This window comes from Cimex lectularius, unplaced genomic scaffold, assembly GCF_000648675.2.
Source record: "Cimex lectularius strain Harlan isolate CLEC.00 unplaced genomic scaffold, Clec_2.1 scaffold103, whole genome shotgun sequence".
Classification (NCBI taxonomy): domain Eukaryota; kingdom Metazoa; phylum Arthropoda; class Insecta; order Hemiptera; family Cimicidae; genus Cimex; species Cimex lectularius.
The window spans coordinates 1,501,497-1,521,096 of NW_019392691.1; the positions used below are offsets into that span (position 1 = coordinate 1,501,497).

The 19,600-nt window shown below is 35.9% G+C and overlaps 1 protein-coding gene across 1 annotated transcript in view; it reads right to left on the minus strand.

Moving 5' to 3' along the window:
* Positions 1 to 18,766, minus strand: part of LOC106670425 — a 70,812-nt gene extending 52,046 nt beyond the window's left edge. Inside the window, exons 1-2 of the mRNA XM_014400752.1 lie at positions 18,661 to 18,766; positions 9,661 to 9,730 (exon numbers count right to left, since the gene is read on the minus strand). Coding sequence (XP_014256238.1) covers positions 9,661 to 9,717 — 57 coding nt within the window. The 5' untranslated portion in view covers positions 9,718 to 9,730; positions 18,661 to 18,766. The remainder of the gene's footprint in view (positions 1 to 9,660; positions 9,731 to 18,660) is intronic.
* Between the last annotated feature and the right edge of the window lie 834 nt (positions 18,767 to 19,600).

A 19,600-nucleotide genomic window follows, 5' to 3' on the forward strand; every position in this document is an offset into this window, starting at 1 on the left:
TTAAACAACTTATTTTCAAAAGTAATTTAAAGAAAATTATTTAATGAATGCAGATTTTGAAACTTTATCAGTGCCTTTTTAAGTGGGGGTCAAATGACATTTTTATCTCATTAGCAGATCATTTTAGACTATTCATACAAAAAATAAACAAAAATCCCTTTACCTATTTGACGTGAGCTAGTCATAGCGTAAAGTTAACCACCGCACCATACAACTTAATTTCAAGTGGTAAAAAAATTTAACATAAGATGTAGTACACAGTTTGATCACAAGGTTTGTCGAAATTTCATAAAAATAACGCTTATTATCAATTATACTAATGTATTATTACACGACAGTAGAAAATGGATGCATTGTAAGTTGGGTAAGACAATACTGAATGCATAATTGCTACCGAATTACAATAGCAATGAAATTTAGTAGTGGTTGAATTAAAAAAAAAATTCTACTAACACCAAAACGTTCTCTATGTATATTTGAGCCCGAATGTAGTTGATAATTGAGGTAAGTAGTATTATTGCATAGAATTTAAATAGATTAATGCTATTGGTGTTGTGTGGCATCCCCTATACCAAATCCTGATACCAAATATTAAAAATTCCCATTGGGAATCTCTTGAGGCCTACACATAATAAACTCATTAATTTATTATATTAGTTTAACTTTTTAAAAAATAACTTAGCATGAAATTACTGTTAGGGTAGTTTTTAATTTATTTTTTCCTTTTCTTTTTTTTTAACATGGTACGTTTAAACAATAATAATAAATAATATAAGTACCTGTAACTATATTGTGATATGCAAATATATTTAAATTAATCAATATATCTAACTAGTCAATCATAATGTCACGCCTTACATAATATTGGTGTATTTTGACCACTCACTGTCTTCCTTTAAAAGTAAAAATATTTAAAATCAAAATAATATTTTATATATTCCCTCTGGTTATAAATGTATATTCTGGATTCTTAATAAATATCTAAGACATCCCAGTATATTTTAGAACATTTTCCCATATTGTAATATATATATAAATATAATATTCATTTTATCATTAATAATAATATATTATTTGTAATATACTTATACATGGTTTATGAAGTCAACCTGATATGCTGTGTTTTCATTCCTTTAACCCTAAGCCTTTAAAACTCATCCTTAATATTATTATGATTGCTTTTTTAAACTTTTATTACAAGCACTTAAGCCAGTCGATACCAAAGAAATAAAAATAAAAAAATTATAGGGCAGAGATAGTGTTGAGACCAAGCACTGACTTAAGATATTTCATTTTGGATTTTTTTTTTAAATTACTCTTGCACATTAATATAAAATGCATATTAAAAAAACAACTAATTATTTAACAATAATTAATATTGTTTTAGAAGATTGAAATCCCAAACAAATATAATAGAAGTAGTGTTTTAACAATGCTTATTTTTTCAACTGTCTCAACTAAATCATTCGGATATAAATAAACCAGTAAACTTGGTTTTATTTAAATTTAACAAGTTTCGCCAGTTTGTAAGACTGTTTAATAAACCTTAAGACAATTAAAAATTATGACAGTTTGGGGTATTTTACGTTTTGTGTTTCGCAACCGGTTAGCAATTCGGAAAAGGAATGAGATCATTTAAAATGTATTTCACTACATTGACCAAGTAGTTATGGCATCCGACTAATATTTGCTTAGCGGTTCTGGATTCGAATCCCAGCATAGCACATGGCTTTTTAATTAAGAATAGTATGGAAAAAGTACTTATGGTGCTGGGTGTTGGTCTATGAGCCGGTGAACTCGTGCTGCATCTGGCATTGGGGTCTATAATCACACACAGGTTGTTCGACTACTCTTGTAACTCGACAGTTCCTCACTGAAGATGGCACAATGCCAAAATGCATTTGAGTTCAACAAACCCGCAAGTGTATAAAGACCCAGTACCAGTTGCAGTATTGTAAAGCAGTTTGACCCCTCGTCCTCGACAACCAGTAGTTAGTTGATGACAGGAATTACTTTACTTTATATTTCGTTACTATTCATTAATAGTTAGTAATAGTAATGAGGTATTAATTATAAAAGAAATACATTTTTACAAAAACTGTCAAATCATTGATGTGCAGCGACTTAGTATTTTTTGTTTTTGATTTATTTGAATGGACTATCAGCCAAGTATAATTTTATTTTATTTCTTGCAAAGCATTTTTGACTCCTAATTTCTTCTGGTGCCCCTCATTAGGCTTTCATGGTAAATACTGCAACTACAATACGGTTGGTAAAGTTGCAAATTCTACCAAGAAACCCTGACAGGGGGATCAAAAAAACATGAATCAAAGTAAATAGAAAAACAAAGAAGAATGGGATAATAATAACACAAATTATGAGATTACTTCTTCTGCGGGGTAATGAACCTGTTCATTTTGGTCAGCCTTCGGACCATCATCGAAGATGTGTCTTGCAGAATAAAATAATCAAAAACAAAATAATTTAAAAAAAAGATTTGCTATAGAAATGAACATATGCACATCTGACAGTGTTCACAAAATGATCTTACCCTTTCCTAATTGCTCACAGGTCTCTAACAAAAATGTAAATATGCTAAACTCTCCTTGATTCCCTTTTGATTAATTTTTGTTAATGGTAATTTTCAGGGCTAAAATTATAATTTTTTTTATTATTACGAATAACCAAAAGCATTCTTTCTTTGTACATAAAATATTTGGGCCAGGATTAGATACACGATGTAACTACTCAAGGAACAGATTTCCTGAAGATTCTCATCTTGGACAAGATTTAGAGATTGTGATTGGTAAGACTTTTCGACAGTGGGATTTTTTTTCTTCTTTTTATTAATTCTCATAATTACTCCAAAATAAAAATAATTTCCGACGAATCCTTTTTCATCAATAAAATGAGACAACAATGCCATGGAACTGTGGCATATAAAGTACAAAAATAAATTTTGTAGGTATTTCACCATTAATTGTAGTTTTTACGGCCATTTTGTAGACACCTAGAGAATTAAAAAAAGGCCACCCTACATAAACATATTTATGTAATATTGTCAATTGTAAATAAACAAAAAATGTTTTTAAACATTTAAACAGCTCAGATGAAATTACTCTTAACAGAGATCGTCTTTCATCTCGCATCAGAAATTTTCCAAAATTACATGCACCCTTGAATTTATTGTTTTTAAACTGCAGGTAAGTAAAATTAGAATATTTTCTTCTCAAATTGGTTTTTCTTTTATTATAAATTACATTTATTATACGTTAATAATAAATTTACTTATTTATTGTTTTTGGAAAAGAACTGGAAATTGGGTTAAAAAGCCTATATTCTGCCTCGTAAGAAAAAAATTTTAATCTTCAGAAACTCAAATAAAATAAGATAAAGACATATCACCAAAAAAAAAGCTAGATTATTTTATTGAGTAAAAAATTAATTTCATAAATTTTATATTATAACAGTTTTTAAATATAAAAAGTCTTCAGATTTCTATTGAGTACACTAAGCAGTTGTGGGTTCGAATCCTAGCACAGGCCATGGAATTTTAATTGGTAATAATATGTGAAGTCGTTTGACTACTTGTTCACAACACCCAATGGGTAGCACTCCTGACAGGAAATATAAAAATTTGAAAATTTCAATACTGTTTTTTAAAGGACACAAGTAACTTTTTATTCCACAAATACAAATAATTCAAGTCATGTCAATATTGGCTATTCTTTGTTACGGGTTTGGTAAACGAGTTATTATACCCGACGCATTCTTTATCGACCCTTGTAAACAATAAAATATCGGTTTTACAGTGATGCAAGAAAGTGAATAAAAAGGAATGGAATAAAAAGAAGTTTGGCGTTATGTGGATAAAGGGCCATTAGGAAAAGGGTGTGGCTGCTTTCCCAGCCCCATTGCAAACAGTCCATATCCTAATTGGGTTTCCTAGCTTTTAGGGCTCCCCCTCCCTTGTTTGATTAGTAAGAGCAAAGTTGATCTATGGTCTCCAATAACGCGACCTTTTGTAAACCTCTTGCGATTAACCAAGTCACGAAACAGTGGTGTGCTTAAAAATGAATTGCTTCCGAAACCATATATAGTTACTCTGTACATATGAGAAAATTGTGGGATTTGCAGATTACAGGTTCCTACTGTTTGAAACCAAAATCTATTTAATGAGGTCGTAGATCTGATAGTGATGAATGTTGTAAAATTTTCCCATTTGATTGTTACCGATCTCACCACTTGCCCTTGATCTAGTACCTTATGATTCTGCAGTACTTTCGGGTGCCGGTGTTTAATTTTAAAAAAAATTGTAAGTATGTTTGGTTGGAATGCAAGGCCCCTCAGGGACTGATCGTGTTGAGGGCTGAAATGACCTGGCTGAGCATCATGGATGGTTGGATAAAACTGAGGTCTGACCCCAGACTGCCAACACCTACGACGGGTGATTCTCAAGGCCTGCTGATAATTTACTATATATTTCAAAAGCTGGAATTGCTGATGGACTGCGAGAAGAGATAAGCTCAACTCTGTACATGTGCTCACGTATGTACATGATCTAAATAACAACTGAGAATAAGAGAAGAGACATATACAGAAAGGAAGATCTTAAATGTTATATAGATTTGTTTGATTTTGTTATTTTATTAATAAGGAGATTTATTGTAATATGAATGGCAAAAGTGTATTAATCAATTGGGAAAATATTGATTTTTGGTTTATCCCGTTTTAAAAAAATCACAACACTATTATTGTAATATTTATAACAAAGCAATAATGATAATTTCTGCTTTCTCTTAACCCTATAAACTTTACATTTGGTGTTCTTTGGTGCAAGATCGTAAAAGAAATGGGATTTTCACCCCGAGGACGGCACCAAATATTGCCTTATTCGGAAGGAAATGCAGTTCCCCGGTTGCTATAATGTTCACTCGGGCGGACGATTTACTGCCCCCAACTTTTTTTCGGTTCCCCGGGGTTGGTGGTCGTAGCTAGACCGTCTTCACCCCCAGGGAGGCTTCGGTTGTATTCGGCCCGGGCGATAATTCATCCCCCAGCCGGAAAATCTAACTTTACCCTCGACTGGTAAGTAATTGAAAAACTTCACCGGCAAAATGCCGCTCTCGTTTCTCTCCGATTAGACACCGGATTTTCCAGACAAAGTCGAATTTTGGAAAAGGGTCGTTTCGATAAATGTTAATTCCTTGATTTAGACACATTCTTCCTTTGGTGTAAACAATTGGGACTAAGAATCTATATTTTAATGTCAACGCCACTGCCATTTTACACTGGCACTTATCTCTTCAATACTTTTGATGAGGTATGAAAAAAACCAACAGTTCTGGATGAAACAGGAGAACTAGAACTGAAAGAAACTATAAGACAATAGTTGCCACCTACGCAGAAACAGGCTAAATTGCGTTGACCACCCTTGAACGTATTGGGTTGTCCGGAAAATAATGCAGGATTTTGGTATTAAACAAAAAAAAAGAAACTAGTTACTTTAAAGCAATGTTCTTTAATCAAAATAATTTCGTTGGTAACTTATTAATTCCGTCTGAGTAGAATTCAGAATTTTTAGAATTGATAAAGTCAATAAATGCATTTTCCAGTTCCGTTTGATTTTTGAATATTATGTGTTGTAAGTAGTGGTCCAGGTGTCTAAAAAAATGGTAGTCAGTAGGCGAGAGGTCCGGAGAGTAGGGTGGGTGAGGCAAAGTTTCATAGCCAAGCTCCAATAATTTTTGTGACGTTACACGTGACACATGTGGTCGAGCGTTGTCATGCAACAAAATGGGCCCTTTCCGATTGACCAAAGAGGGCTTCATTACTGCCAATTTCTGATGCATGGTATTAATTTGGTTACAGTATGATTCAGCATTGATGGTTTCGCCAGGATTTAAGAAGCTGTAGTGTATTAAACCAAATGAAGCCCACCATACCGTAACCATTACCTTTTTTTGATGAGTTGGGGGCTTTGGAGCTTCTCCTTTGTCGAGCCACTGTCCAGAACGTCTAGTGTTATCGTAGAGAATCCACTTTTCGTCACATGTAACAATTCTGGCCAGAAATGGGTCATTTTTGTTTCGACAAAGAAGTGATGCACAAACATCAAAGCGCTGATTTTTTTGGCGATCGTTTAATGAGTGTGGAACCCAATTTTCGAGTTTTTTCACTTTTCCAATCGCCTTGAGGTGGTCAGCGACGGTCGTTTTACTGACTTTGAGTTGCTCTGCAAGTTCTCGAACAGTTGTTTTGGGGTTTTCTTCCACCACTGATCGCAGAACATCATCATTAAGAGAGGAAGGCCTTCCACGACCTTCTTCATCTTCAAGGCTGAAATCTCCCTCCCGAAATTTTTTAAACCACCTTTGCACAGTGCACTCATTAACACAACCCTCGCCCCAGACTTGGTTAATGTTTCTAGCCGTTTGGGCTCCGCTTCGGCCGAGTTTAAACTCGTAAAAGAAAATCGTACGAAATTCTCGCTTTGACATTATAAGGATGACTGAATTATTTCCAAGAAGCGGAATGCTACAGAGGTAAACAAACAATATCATTTGGAAGAGGATTAATAAGTGTTGACATTCATACAAATGAGTAATCCTGTAAACGTAAACAGAATATTTTATATAGATTTTTTTTAATGAAAACTTAAAATCCTGCATTATTTTCCGGACAACCCAATAGTTGTAGAAAAAGCACTGGTAAATACATATATCTGACTTCGAGAAATTGATCAACACAATGATGTCTTGAATTTCAAATTTTTTGCCACCAGGCGTCTCCACTACTTCATGCTTCAGTTTTCTACATGTCAGCTAGTGAACGTGCATCACCTCTTAATTGTTGTCAAGCTTAACCGACTTTAATCAGACTCATCAATGAGACGAGTTATCACTAATAGAACAAGCAACCAACCCGATCACCAGTCATCTCAACAGCACTAATTGCTCACTCGACAGCCGATGCGGCTGGCAGACTCTGTTTTATCCACCGACCATCATCTGGCTCATCGACACCCATGTGGGCTCTAACTACGGCGTACGGCAGATTGGTCAGCACTCAGTCGCGTCGCCTGCCCGTGATTCCTCGTCGCTCAACTGCACCACAATTTTTTGGTGTTGACACTTCTTCTCAAGTCCACTACACGACCCCAACTTTATCGTGTGCGAACGCTCGTAGTTCACCGTTTCCGCACTGAGTAAGCAATGCACCAACAGATGACCAACTTTTTTGTTGGAAGGCATTCCGACAGCCTATCCAACAGTCTAGTCGGACAGGAGTCAGCCGGTAGTGAGGGTTTGCGTCGTTCGCAAGAAAAGCCAACCTCGCTGTTGCAATTCCCTGCTAGACCACGACCACCCACCTATCGCCAGGGCAGAAGGATTTTGTCCTCTGAACTGCCCAGAGGATCTGTACGACTCTACGCCCAGAACCTATTAGTTTGATAATAAGATCAACGATGAGTCCAAACAAAACAAATGAACAAACAATAGAGGTCCCAGATTAAAATTCTAAACAAATATAATAGAAGTAGTGTTTTAATAATGCTTATTTTTTAAACTGTCCCAACTAAATCATTTCAATTATAAATAAACCAGTAAACCTGGTTTTATTTAAATTTAACAAGTTTGACTGTTAAATAAACCTTATGACAGTTTGGGGTATTTTACGTTTTCTGTTTCAACCTGTTAGCAATTCGGAAAAGGAATGAGTACATTTAAAATGTATTTCACTACTAATGGGACCACATTGGCCGAGTAGTTATGGCATCTGACTAACATTTGCTTAGCAGTTCTGGATTCGAATCCCAGCAGAGCACATGGCTTTTTACGAACCATGAGTCCAAACAAAACAAATAAACGAACAATAGAGGTCCCAGAGATAATAAATTCGTAATTAAAGAATTCTCTCTAAATCTGGCAAACACATTGCTGTAGGCTGATAGTAAAAGCCAGGAAGTGATAGGGCTCTATACTGATGACAGTCATCTGAGAAAACGCAACAAACCATATCCAATGATGGCCCCTATTCGTAGGTTATGCCATGTGGAGGAAGGAACTGCCCGATTAAAATGTGTATCAACCATCAATGGAGACCTAACTTACGGTACGAATAAAATCCGGGAAAAAGAATTACAGCAATGACAGTCAATGACCTACTACTCTTGAAAGAAGGATCAAGTCAATTAAACTGAACTAAGGAACTAGGAACAATACAATACGCCAAAAGTCTACAGGGTTTGGGGAACGCCAAAACCGCCGCTTCTTAGTATGCTCCTCATCATCAACATCATAGATAAGTATTACTATTACATAGCCAGAACCTTCTCATTTTAGGAGTACAATTTATAATGGGAGCCATTCAACACGTGGAAAACCTGATCTGAGAAGATAACCTTTTTCAACTATTTATGATTGACGTAAATGCATACTTATAATCAAATAAAGACGGTAAATGTTATCTTACATAGACATAGAAGATATTTTCTAAGGAAGTGACAGTTATCATAGAGTCAACCGCTATCCTGACAAAGTCAAAAAGCTACTAATTAAATTGATTGAAACATCAAATACTTTAACTTCTCTTAATTTGGGTAGTTACTCAGGAAAATGAGATTGTTTTGTGCGAACTTGTGAATTTTAAACTTTTCTAGAAAAACCGTACAATGCTTACAATTAATATTCGCCGTGCCAACAAATTGTAAAGCTTTCAATTAAATCGTGTTCCTTAAGTATCTTTCATTCGATAAATTAATTTTTCGAGTTGAAATTTATTGTCCGCCTCGGAATGGGATCGCGTAATGTGTCGGATCACGCAATTATTTCAGGAATAGAAATGCGATTTCCTCCGTCATGATATCGTGCAATTTGGCGTCGAAAGAAAAGCCATTTTTCTAACGCAAGGCAAACTTTTGAACAAACAAAGAAAAATGAATCAACACTCCACACAGCTCCATACCCCTTTAACACTATTTCTCTTTAACGTTCGAAATCGTCTCAGCGTTTATTTTCCCACGCTTTGAGTTACTGTTGTACCAACGATTGCAGTTTGTGGCAGTTTAACGATTAATTTTTATAAAACTGATCATATTAAAAACGAACTCGTTGACAGTGTGAGTGTGATCAGATATTGCCAAGATTTAACCTATGAACGCTTTGAGTTCCAGTTGTACCAACGATTGCAGTTTGTGGCAGTTTAACGATCAATTTTTATAAAACTGATCATATTACAAATGAACTCGTTGACAGAGTGAGTGTGATCAGATATTGTCGGAATTTAACCTATGGCTTATTTCTCCAGTTTGAAAAACAACAAATCACTCGACGTCCTCAGTTTCAACGTCAATCCAGATAAAAGCGATTGGACTTTTTGACGTTGAGAAGTTTTGAAAAGAATCTATTAACTTATGAACTAATGTATTACGTAACTTCTTATATTTTACACATTATATATTATTAATGATTATATTATAATTACATACATTGTACTAATTCTTTTTTAATATGCGGTGCCGGTGACAGACCTGCTTAATATATGGTGAGGTTAAGCTTGGTGTCTTATGTCGTTTCAAACTGAGCCCTAATTTGTTTATGTAATTACTTATTTAAAAAGAAAACATTCTAAAACTACAATAAATTTGAAATTGCTTACTGAATAGTGTGTCTTGATTGTTTTTAATGAAAATAATTTCCACTTAGCGTCTCCCATTATGTCTGCAGTGCTGTAACATTTTTCAAAAACAGACAAAGAAAATTAGTGGATGATTAATGGTAGGTTATCCGGTTTAACAATATTATTAAGGTGCTGAAAATACGATACAAACAGTTTAAAGATTTTAGTGGATAAAACCATGAACCAGAGTCTAGATGTGAATAATATTAAAACAATCCCAATATCAGAGTTGCTGTAGTAGGAGTGGGCCAGTTTTGGGACGTAGGGTATGTTGAGTTCGGTAGAGTAGAGCATCAACTATTGTGCGACTAATTTTGGATTAACATTGGAACTGTTAAACAATCGAACTGTTAAACAACCCGAACAATCCAAGTCCGTAGGTCCAAATTGGGGGGAAATGTCAAATTGAGCCCACCACATGGAATTAACCAAAGTAGGTATGTAAAATGAGCCGGTTATGGTTTCACTACCTTACCAGGAGATGTAAAATGAGCCGGTTATCGTTTTACTACCTAACCAGGAGATGTAAAATGAGCCGGTTACATTTTTACTGCTTGTACCAGGAGATGTAAAATGAACCGATGGCATAAGGAAGACGTTAGAGTCATAAGTACATAATGTAGGTGTAAATGCTATCAAAAGCACATCCGTCGATAAAACAAATCATGAACTAGTAGTACATTAAGTAGGTGCAAAGTCGTCAAAAACACATCGGTCAATTTTAAACAAATTATTGATTAGTCATTTAGGGTGAACTTTACTGTTCACAGCTCTGAGCCTGTCAAAGAGCTGAATGCTGTTGATTTCGTGATTCTCGTATATTGATAACTGTGACCTGATGGAATCCTGTTTTGTAATACCTACCTCATGTATAATTGCATAACTTACAACACATCCCTATTGGATCTCTCCTGATTTTGTGTATTGTGTACGATATATTTGCGATATTTGAAGTTACCAGTTGCAAACACCCACGCTGCCCGGTGACCACTTCCACGTTTTTTTTCCTGCGCTCCCTACATAACTGAATCGGTCATTTTGAAAAAGGGGCCATCTCCAACTTTTCAAATTTTAAAGGAGAAACAAAAAACGTATTATATAGTTTAAATTTTGTAGAATTGTTACCAATCTTTTTTTTCTATTAGCAAAGGATCTTATGGTATATAAACTCGTTGTTTTGGATAATTTTAACCCGTTGTTGTGCATAGGAAAATTAATTTTCCACGAGAACCTATTTACAAAATGAACTTGGGTTTTCTAAAGCACAATACAAGTATTTTTTTTTTTTAATCCACAAATATATATTTCGCCCTCACACTATTTTTTTTCTTTATTGTTTTTTCTTATAAATACAAATATCACGTTGTTTTTGTAATAAATACATATAAGTTAAAAGATCGAACATCGATGGTTTGACGTCGTTGTCCTATCCTTAGGCTCAGCCGGGTGTATTTACCCGCTGGCTCTTTTTACATCAGGGATTAAGGTTGGCGGGCATTCCCACCACAGGTAGCGGTGAGATCGGCTCAATTTGCCATCGTCCAAATTAGGGATTAGGGTAGTGTATAATAGTTTTTTTTTTTTTTTTATTAAGTAATGTCAGCTTGTTTCTTAGTCTCTTAGGCATCTAAGGTTACAGCCAAACTGAAAACTATGTATTTATTTATTTTTTACCTTGAACAATAAAACACAAAGGGAGCAAGCGTGCTTCCCTGAGGGACGCCGCCTAAAATTAGAAAAATAGGTGAGGCCTTAAGTTACTTCGAAGTAAAGGTTTGTCAGGAAGGATTTGAGGATAAAGTTGTATGTAAATGGAAGAACACTAAATTGCAAAAATAAACAAGACAGATTAGGTATGCAAAATAAAGACATCTTCTACGGGGTCCCAGGACATGTGGGAGTGGAAGGCAAAGGGAAAGCGACGCCTTTGCAGGTAGGTTTGCTATACCGCTGATAGGTCCTGAGCCCTTTTGTGACATAGGGATTCACACTATCAATGAGTACCTTAGAAAATGAGAAAACATTGGGCACAAACTATCCAAGAACTTTCTATCAAGTTTTGAAAGGGAAGAAGTAAGAGAATAGATTAAAGGAAGCAAGGAAAAAACTTCAAATCCTAACAGCATTGTTAATAGGACACTGCAGACCAAATGGGCATTTGAAGAAGATTGGTATATCACAGCCTGGTACGTGCAGATTTTCCAAAGAAATAGAGGAAACACCTTCACACCAACTAACAAACTGTAGTGCCACATTTGCCCGAAGAAGTGTTTTGGGATGGACAGTGTACCGTAGAGGAAGTGCAACCACTGAGGCCGGACCTACTAGTCAAGTTCGTTGATGAATTAAGACTCACCGGTGTGCTATAAGCACAGATTTCAAGGGGTGAGTATGCTATACATTCTGATTTATTACATCTACATTTAACTGGAAGGATACCCTTCCACAACAAGCCCTCATGCCATACCCGACCAAAGGCATCGGAAGATCAAGGAAAACAACGAACTATTGCACTGCTTAAGACATAGAAATTCAGCATTAAGGGCCTAAAACCAGTCTATGAAACATGCACCCAATTTAATCAAGTTAACAGAAAACATAAGAAGCAGTAATGTTGTTTTCTCTTCAGTAACTCTGGGAAAGTACCTACTACACAGAAGTCTATACACCAACAGAAATTTATTTACTCTACTTTTAAATAAGTGTTAATAGAATTAAAAAAATTCTCAAGGCTGCAAATCATCGTAACGCCAGCCATCGTAAATTTATTACATCCATAACCGAGGTAGATACGCGCACGCAATACGGGCAACGCCCATACTGTTAATTTAATGAAACTTATTCTCTTATGTATTGGAAAAAAGGGAATTTTTGTGAGATGAAGTCAATTGAATTTGACGCTTCGTTTCTTTATTTGACAATATTTAGAAATATACAGATTTAATTGATGAATATACAAGATGGCCCGGATGAATTTCTCTTCAATGACGCTATCAAAAAAACAAAAAATAAGTCTAATATTTTTCAGTCTAGTTTCGAATTCTTCCTCGTGTTTTGGAGAACACTTGTACAGAGTACCTCAGGCCCAGTTCAACTTCAAAATTTCAAATACAACCCTGTACATCACGACTCATCATTTTAAAGGATTTTTTACGCCGAAAACAATGGTGCAATCGGATTTGAAATTGGTCAAAAGATGACACAGTGATGGCAAAAAGAAACCAGCAGCATAATTTCGACGAGGAGCTGTATGTTACTTTAATGTATGTTATTTTACTGTATGTTAGTGAAAATCCGAATTCCTCTCTCCGAAATGTTGAAAAGGTTTTAGGTTTTTCAAAAAATAAAATTAGAGATGTCCTCCGGACTTATAATTTTAAGCCGTATCACTCCCATCTTGTCCAGGCACTTCGGGACTTATTATGACATGCGTCTAACGTTCCTTGCAAAAATGTCGATTTGGAAAACTGAAGAAAACGTTGTTCCATACATCCTATGGACTGATGAATCCAAGTTCACCTCTAATGGCATACTAAACTGTTGCAATTTAAGAAGGTGGGCAGAGGAAAATCCGAGAATTTCTTACTCTTATCATCATCAGGTGGATCATAGTATCCTTTGGTGTGGACCTCTCGGCAATAAATTAATAGGGCCTTATTTCTACAAAAATGATTTAAATGGTGCTCAGTTCAGGTTTTATCAACATTATTACATGATATTCCTCCGCAACAAAGACAAAGAATGATACTCCAGCTTGATGGATGCCCCGCACATAATTCTTTGCAGGTGAGACGTTATTTGAGTCATCACTTCCGGGATAGATGGATAAAACCTCATTTGCCGAACTGTTGACCTCCTCAGTCACCCGATTTAACTCTACTTGATTATTTTCTGTGGGGCCATTTACAAAACTGTGTCTACGCCAACCATAACCCAGCAACCTTAGTTGAAGAACTGCGGCAAAGGATAGAAAATCCTTGTCAACCCATCTCAAGCTCAAGCTGTTAGAAATGATCATACCTGATGTGGTCTTTGTCAGCCAAACACTCCTAAAGTTCAACGGTTGACTACAGATCTACAGATGCACTTTAATTTGGTGACTTGCAAGTTCACATCATTCAAGGGTTAAGTCTTCCCTCATGCAAAGATCGTCAAACAACAAAGACGTTGAAACCAAATATCAACCGATTTCGGTCTCGATCGAGTAACAGTGTTTACAATCAAACCGCTATGTTATTGTGGTGACTGCTTGAGGCTTACTAAATTTCCACCTGGCGTCATCTCTACATCAATGTATGCGGTAATGAGCATTCAGTAATTTAAGTAGAGGCTCAATCGACTTAAATCACACTCGTCGACTAGTTCCCATCAATAATGGAGTTAGAAAGTATCAAAAGAAAACAGTCTTCTCAATAGTTCGAATTCATCGCACTGCCCAAGACCTTCGCTCTGTACCGTCGACCAACATTTGACGAATGGGCACCCACGACGGGCCGTAACACTGGTTCTAATCACACGATCCCCGCTAAATTAATAACGTTTATGGGATTTAAAACATTTCTTAAATGGAGGGGAAAATTTTGGATCTCTAGATGGTCTGGTCGACAACGGATTGCGTTCTATCGGTTTTTTTGTAAATTTTAATTTATGAGGTATTTAGGTATGATTTGGATTCTTCTATGTGTAATTATTAAAATTTGCAATAGTAATATCGAAAGAAAATACAAAGGCATTCACTGCTGACAACCGACACGAACCGTGAGAAAGGCTGGCCATGGTGCCAATGGATGATCAAACTGGGAACAACGCCTCCCCAAAAACTCGTTCACATTTGAAATTGCAAACTTCTCCTATTATGCTAGACAAGTTTTGTGCGCACGAAAGTTTTTCGTTTCTTCGTCTATAAAATTATTTTTACTTAAATAAATGTTTCGATTTCTTAAAATTCTTTTTTAACTGTTTTTAATTCGACCGTAAATGAGGGAGTTTTCAATCATGTCATCCCTTTCGACATACCCAAGGATATATCAGGTCGATTTGTCCAATTTGAGTAACCGACCGATGATTTAGCGTCTTAGGTCAGTTTAATCAGCAAAGAGCTAATATATTTTGGGTGCACACTTTTTTACATGTGGGCCTGGGTCTAACCGTGTCACATTTTCTAGAGAAAGCCCGAGAAAAAGTTTTTAAAAGATTCATGCGTTACCTGCGCTGAAATGCAGATTTATCGTTCCCTTGTGCGGTCAGATCACTTATTCATGCAAGGACGGGACCTTTTCCCGATCCGGCCACATCCGAAAATGGCTCCCTTGCGAAGGAAAAGTTCGAAGTTTACTTTAGGTGTTAAATCTTGTGGAAATTACTAAGATAAATTTACCCCGTTGTAAAATGTTGCATTTTAAATGAACCACGGCTAATTGAAAAATGGATATGTACCGTTTTGGACATAAAGAATGGGTCAGTCATTTTCAATTTTGGTGTCAACGTCCGGCTTACGTAATTTCCATTTTCGTTATTTCTTGACGATTGGGCCTAACATTTTTGATATATACATATTTTGGACCATATTGATCGGAAAGGACTACACATGTTCATCATCCTGCAAACCCCATGAAGAAATATCAAACTTTCTACTATGAAGTATGAGTCAAGATCCTAGCAGTTCTGAAGAGGGACTTGTGTAAAACCTGTTGGGTGTCGCGGACGAAAAGGTTAGAACCACACCACAATGCTTTCTCCAAATTATTCACCATTAAAACTCCATGGGTATGCTGGGATTGGAACCTAGGACATCTAGTGTGGCTATACGAGTCGGACATCCCCACTCGGTCAACGCGTGAACCCAGCCGAAGACGAAAAATCCATTATAATTTTATTGAATACAGTATTAACTTCAAATAACAAATTGCCAATTTGCGGCCTCAGTGAAATACGTCGGACATGCTAAGTTAGCAGAACAAGTTGATACTTAACTTACAATCCTATGCTCCTGCACCCTTTAAAAAGGACACCAAGTGTTTTCGAAGCTTGTTGCTTAATATCGGAAGCAAAAATTAGATAATCATTGAGATTTTAGGATCGAATTTTATAATGGCTACTGACAACATCCAACATTTCCAGTTAAACAGTAAGCAAAGAACACTGTCATTTTCTTTGAAAACATTTCCAAAACACACGAGTTAGTGCTGTGGTGTAGCATTGGTTCATAAACACAGGTTTACAGTCGACGTGGTTTAAGGAAGAAAAAACCAGCTGTGTAATTGAGAAACTTTAATTAATGATAGTACACATGCAAGCACTGGGTGGGGCTGGCAGTCGGGTCCAATTTCATTAGCTGACCGGATACACCTTTGTCAGCGAGCGCAAGATTGATGTGCGGTTTCCATCGAGGAAAAACCCGAGAGACAACGCCTACCGGAGAAATATGATAACTCTTCATCGCGATGACGGGTTTATTAAAAAATATTAATCCGTCTCCAGTTAATTATCCGGCAAGTCCGGGAGTAATTTGAAGGTTAAATTAATTTAGGAGGTAATGGGAGGATGCCACGCGCATCGCAATTGGATGGAGTGACGCTCGAAATAGGAACGTAAAACAGGTTCGAGGGCTCTCCTCATGATTCCATGTCATCGCGAAAAGATATTTTTTTAGGAATCAACTCATACTTACACTCAGGATGCACACTGTATGACGTCCTTACAACAAAATTAATTTTTTTATTTACGCTTTTTCAGATTTATGTACCAAGTATTGAGGTGTTTAGATTGTTAGCTAGGAACTTCGAAAACACTAGTTGACATCTTTAAAGTGTCTAGGTTAGGGAGCTTATCCTGAGGCATTCGTTTATCCGGAGGTCTTATAGCCCCGTGTATTCTTCTACCGTTCTGGCACAATATCCAGGAATTTGTATCGAAAGTTAATCCATACTTGTTCTGCTAACCTATGCAACTCTCGAGGTTTCACGAGGTTTAGATATGCGCGTGTGACATCCCGAAACTTCTACTATTGTTTTTGCTGATGAAGTGACTACATTAGTCCTCTCCTCTCATATAACAGAGCAATGCTGTAGAACAGAAAGAATTTAAGTTAACACCGAAAAATCAAAGACTTTCATAACTCCATCTACTCCTACAAGCTAGATGTGATGCCTGTGGATGTTCCTAAAAAAGCAACCAACCTGGAATAATTATTACTCAAACATATGACTAACAAACAACAGACTGGAATTTTTTGAGTTCTGCCAAGTTTACCAACATATAACGATTCAAAATATCCCAATCCAAACCCAGAATTTCCCCAAATTTTATGTATTCGGTGAAACATAATAACCTTTACGCTTCGTACGTGACATAAATCAATCCCAATCCTTAATCCGCCATTCAACACCCTATGAAGGCCGAAGAATCAATGGCTTATACGAAGATAGTAAAAGGGAATGCAGTGAAATTTAGCTGTATAATTTGAAGTGCCATGTTCATTCTAATTTTGTGGTTTTTTTACTTGTCAACTATAAATTGTGCTATAGTATTGGATTAAAAATTATGTTATCTTTCGTTCTATTGTTTGCCTGTACCTTTTGTTTCTTCTAAGGTATTTTCAGTGTATCCGTTGTTACTGAAGGCTACCTTCAAGAATTTTATTATCAAATTATATCAAGAAAGTTACATTACGTCAATTAGCGTTTTTTCCCTTATATTTTGAGACAGTTCGTCTTGCTAGGTTAAATGTAGAATGTCTAAAAGTGAAGGGTGTTTTAAAACTTGTTAACTTGGTGTATTAGTATTTGGTTTTTTCATTTAATTTTCTCTATTGGATCATAGAAAAGGTCACAAATTGTATCTTTCTAATGCCATATTGTCATTTTCAGTGACTTCATGGAGGATTATTTAAAGTTTTTTATGTTTATGTGGACTTCTGTTTTGTTCTCTCAGAGAGTTAAGTCCAAGGCATCCGGCACTTGTGTTGGTTGAGTGAATTCAAGCTCTTCTCGTCACTTCTTTCAGGAGAATTCTGCTGGTTTATGGGGTGGTTTTTATCTTTCCTGGTTTAACATGGAATATAAAGAAAGAATAAAGGCTAGTTTTGACTTGTTAATTTCCCAATTTAGTGTGCTAGTTGTCCGAATAGATTCAGATTTGATCGATATTTACTACGATACTCATAATTAGCATATTGAGATAAGAACTGGTGCGTTTTGTGAAAAAAAACTTTTTATGTTACAAACAGGTTGAAATATATCCGTTAAAACGTGGAAATGTAATAAACATAACCCGATATATTAGGAAAAACCCAGGACTTCGTTTTCTTTCAAGAACAGGTTTATAAAATGCCAGAATTTCTAAAAATCGGTTTTGTTTTAATAATTATTTCACTTAAAATTGTCAAAATAATTTCAAATACAGTTGTTCCCCTGCTGGTTGCATAAAATGGTATATGATTCGTTCTCATTTTTCTTTTTTTTTTTAATTTCATAAAATCTTCAATGTAATTTGAAATCTCAAAGTTGCACTCTTTACTGACAAAGTTCTGCCTACAAAGTGCTGTGTGGAAGTGAGAGATCGATTGAGAGAAAACGTTTCTTGTATCGGGTTTAAAAAGTCTTACCCATTTTAAAAGTAAAAACTTTTATTTACAAAATTGCTTATAACAACAATTTTTTACGTTTTAATCCAAAAGTTTTCATTTAAATCCATTATGTCCTTTAAATTTTTTTGGAACTGATTATTTATGTATCATCAGTTTATCCAATAAATTGTGCACTTGAGAAGTAGATGTTTTAACTTCATTCTGACCACAGTTGTCGTTGGAAAGGATGGATATACTTTTTACGATTGGAGTTTTATTTTACTTATTATTTTTTATATCTGGCAAGAAGGTGTGAGCATAACTTACGCATGTGTATAAGTGAAAATTGTAATCTAGTAGTGTTAAGTCTTTATAAGTTCAACAAGTAACTGTTAAGGAATGCGACTGATTACCTTTATGTTTCCTGGACGAGTCTTGCAAAATCAAAAGTTTGTTTCGTGTTTTTACTATTAACTAACAGATGAACAGAAGAAAAACATGTGTTAACGTATAAAAATTGGGGGGAAAAATATTTGAAAGCAAATTTGAACTACAGGTGCTGGGGTGGTGCCAATTTACATTATTCCGTTTTTTCATTTTAATCTGTTAGCCAAGATTTTGGTTTTGTTTATCGTTCGGACGAACGGAGGCTGAAGGGGCAAAGCTAAGTGCCCGCAGTACTACTACACAGTGCGCCACTACATAATTCCTTACCTTCCCCTGATATCCAGCCAAAGGTTTCTAAGGAAAAGGGATACGGGGAAAATCGAGATAAAGGGTTTTTCGTGGCTGGGATGTCGGTCGAGGGATGTTCTACCTGTTCTAGAAGCTGCTTGAGAACTGTGGACCCCTCACGGCTCGCCCGATCAATATGGACGGGGGTGGGTGCAGGGTGGGGCCCCACTCTACATGATTGCCGGGTCTTATCATATTGAAGCCTATCTATCACATTTATCGGGGACACTTCCAAGCAAAGATGCAATTTTCCTTTTCCTTTTCGACAAAAATTTCGACATTTAGCATTGATCGTGCCAGAAAAGTTGATTTTAAATGCAGCCGTTACAAACTCATCGTCAATTTACGACAGATCGAGCAGAAGCTAACACATGAGCAATCGAAATGTATTTGAAAATTCCAATGATGTGATAATTTAATGAAGTTATCATACAGTGGGGGAAAGAATGGTCATAGTACTCATTTTGACAATATCAGGCCGAAGGAAATTAATTCAATGAAAATTGAAGACAATTTTTTTGAAAAGACGTAACCTATGATACTACGAAAAGACGGGAAAAATAATGCAATGGTAGTAAAAGGCTACTTAAGAAAAGGATCGAGTCAGTTGAACTGAGC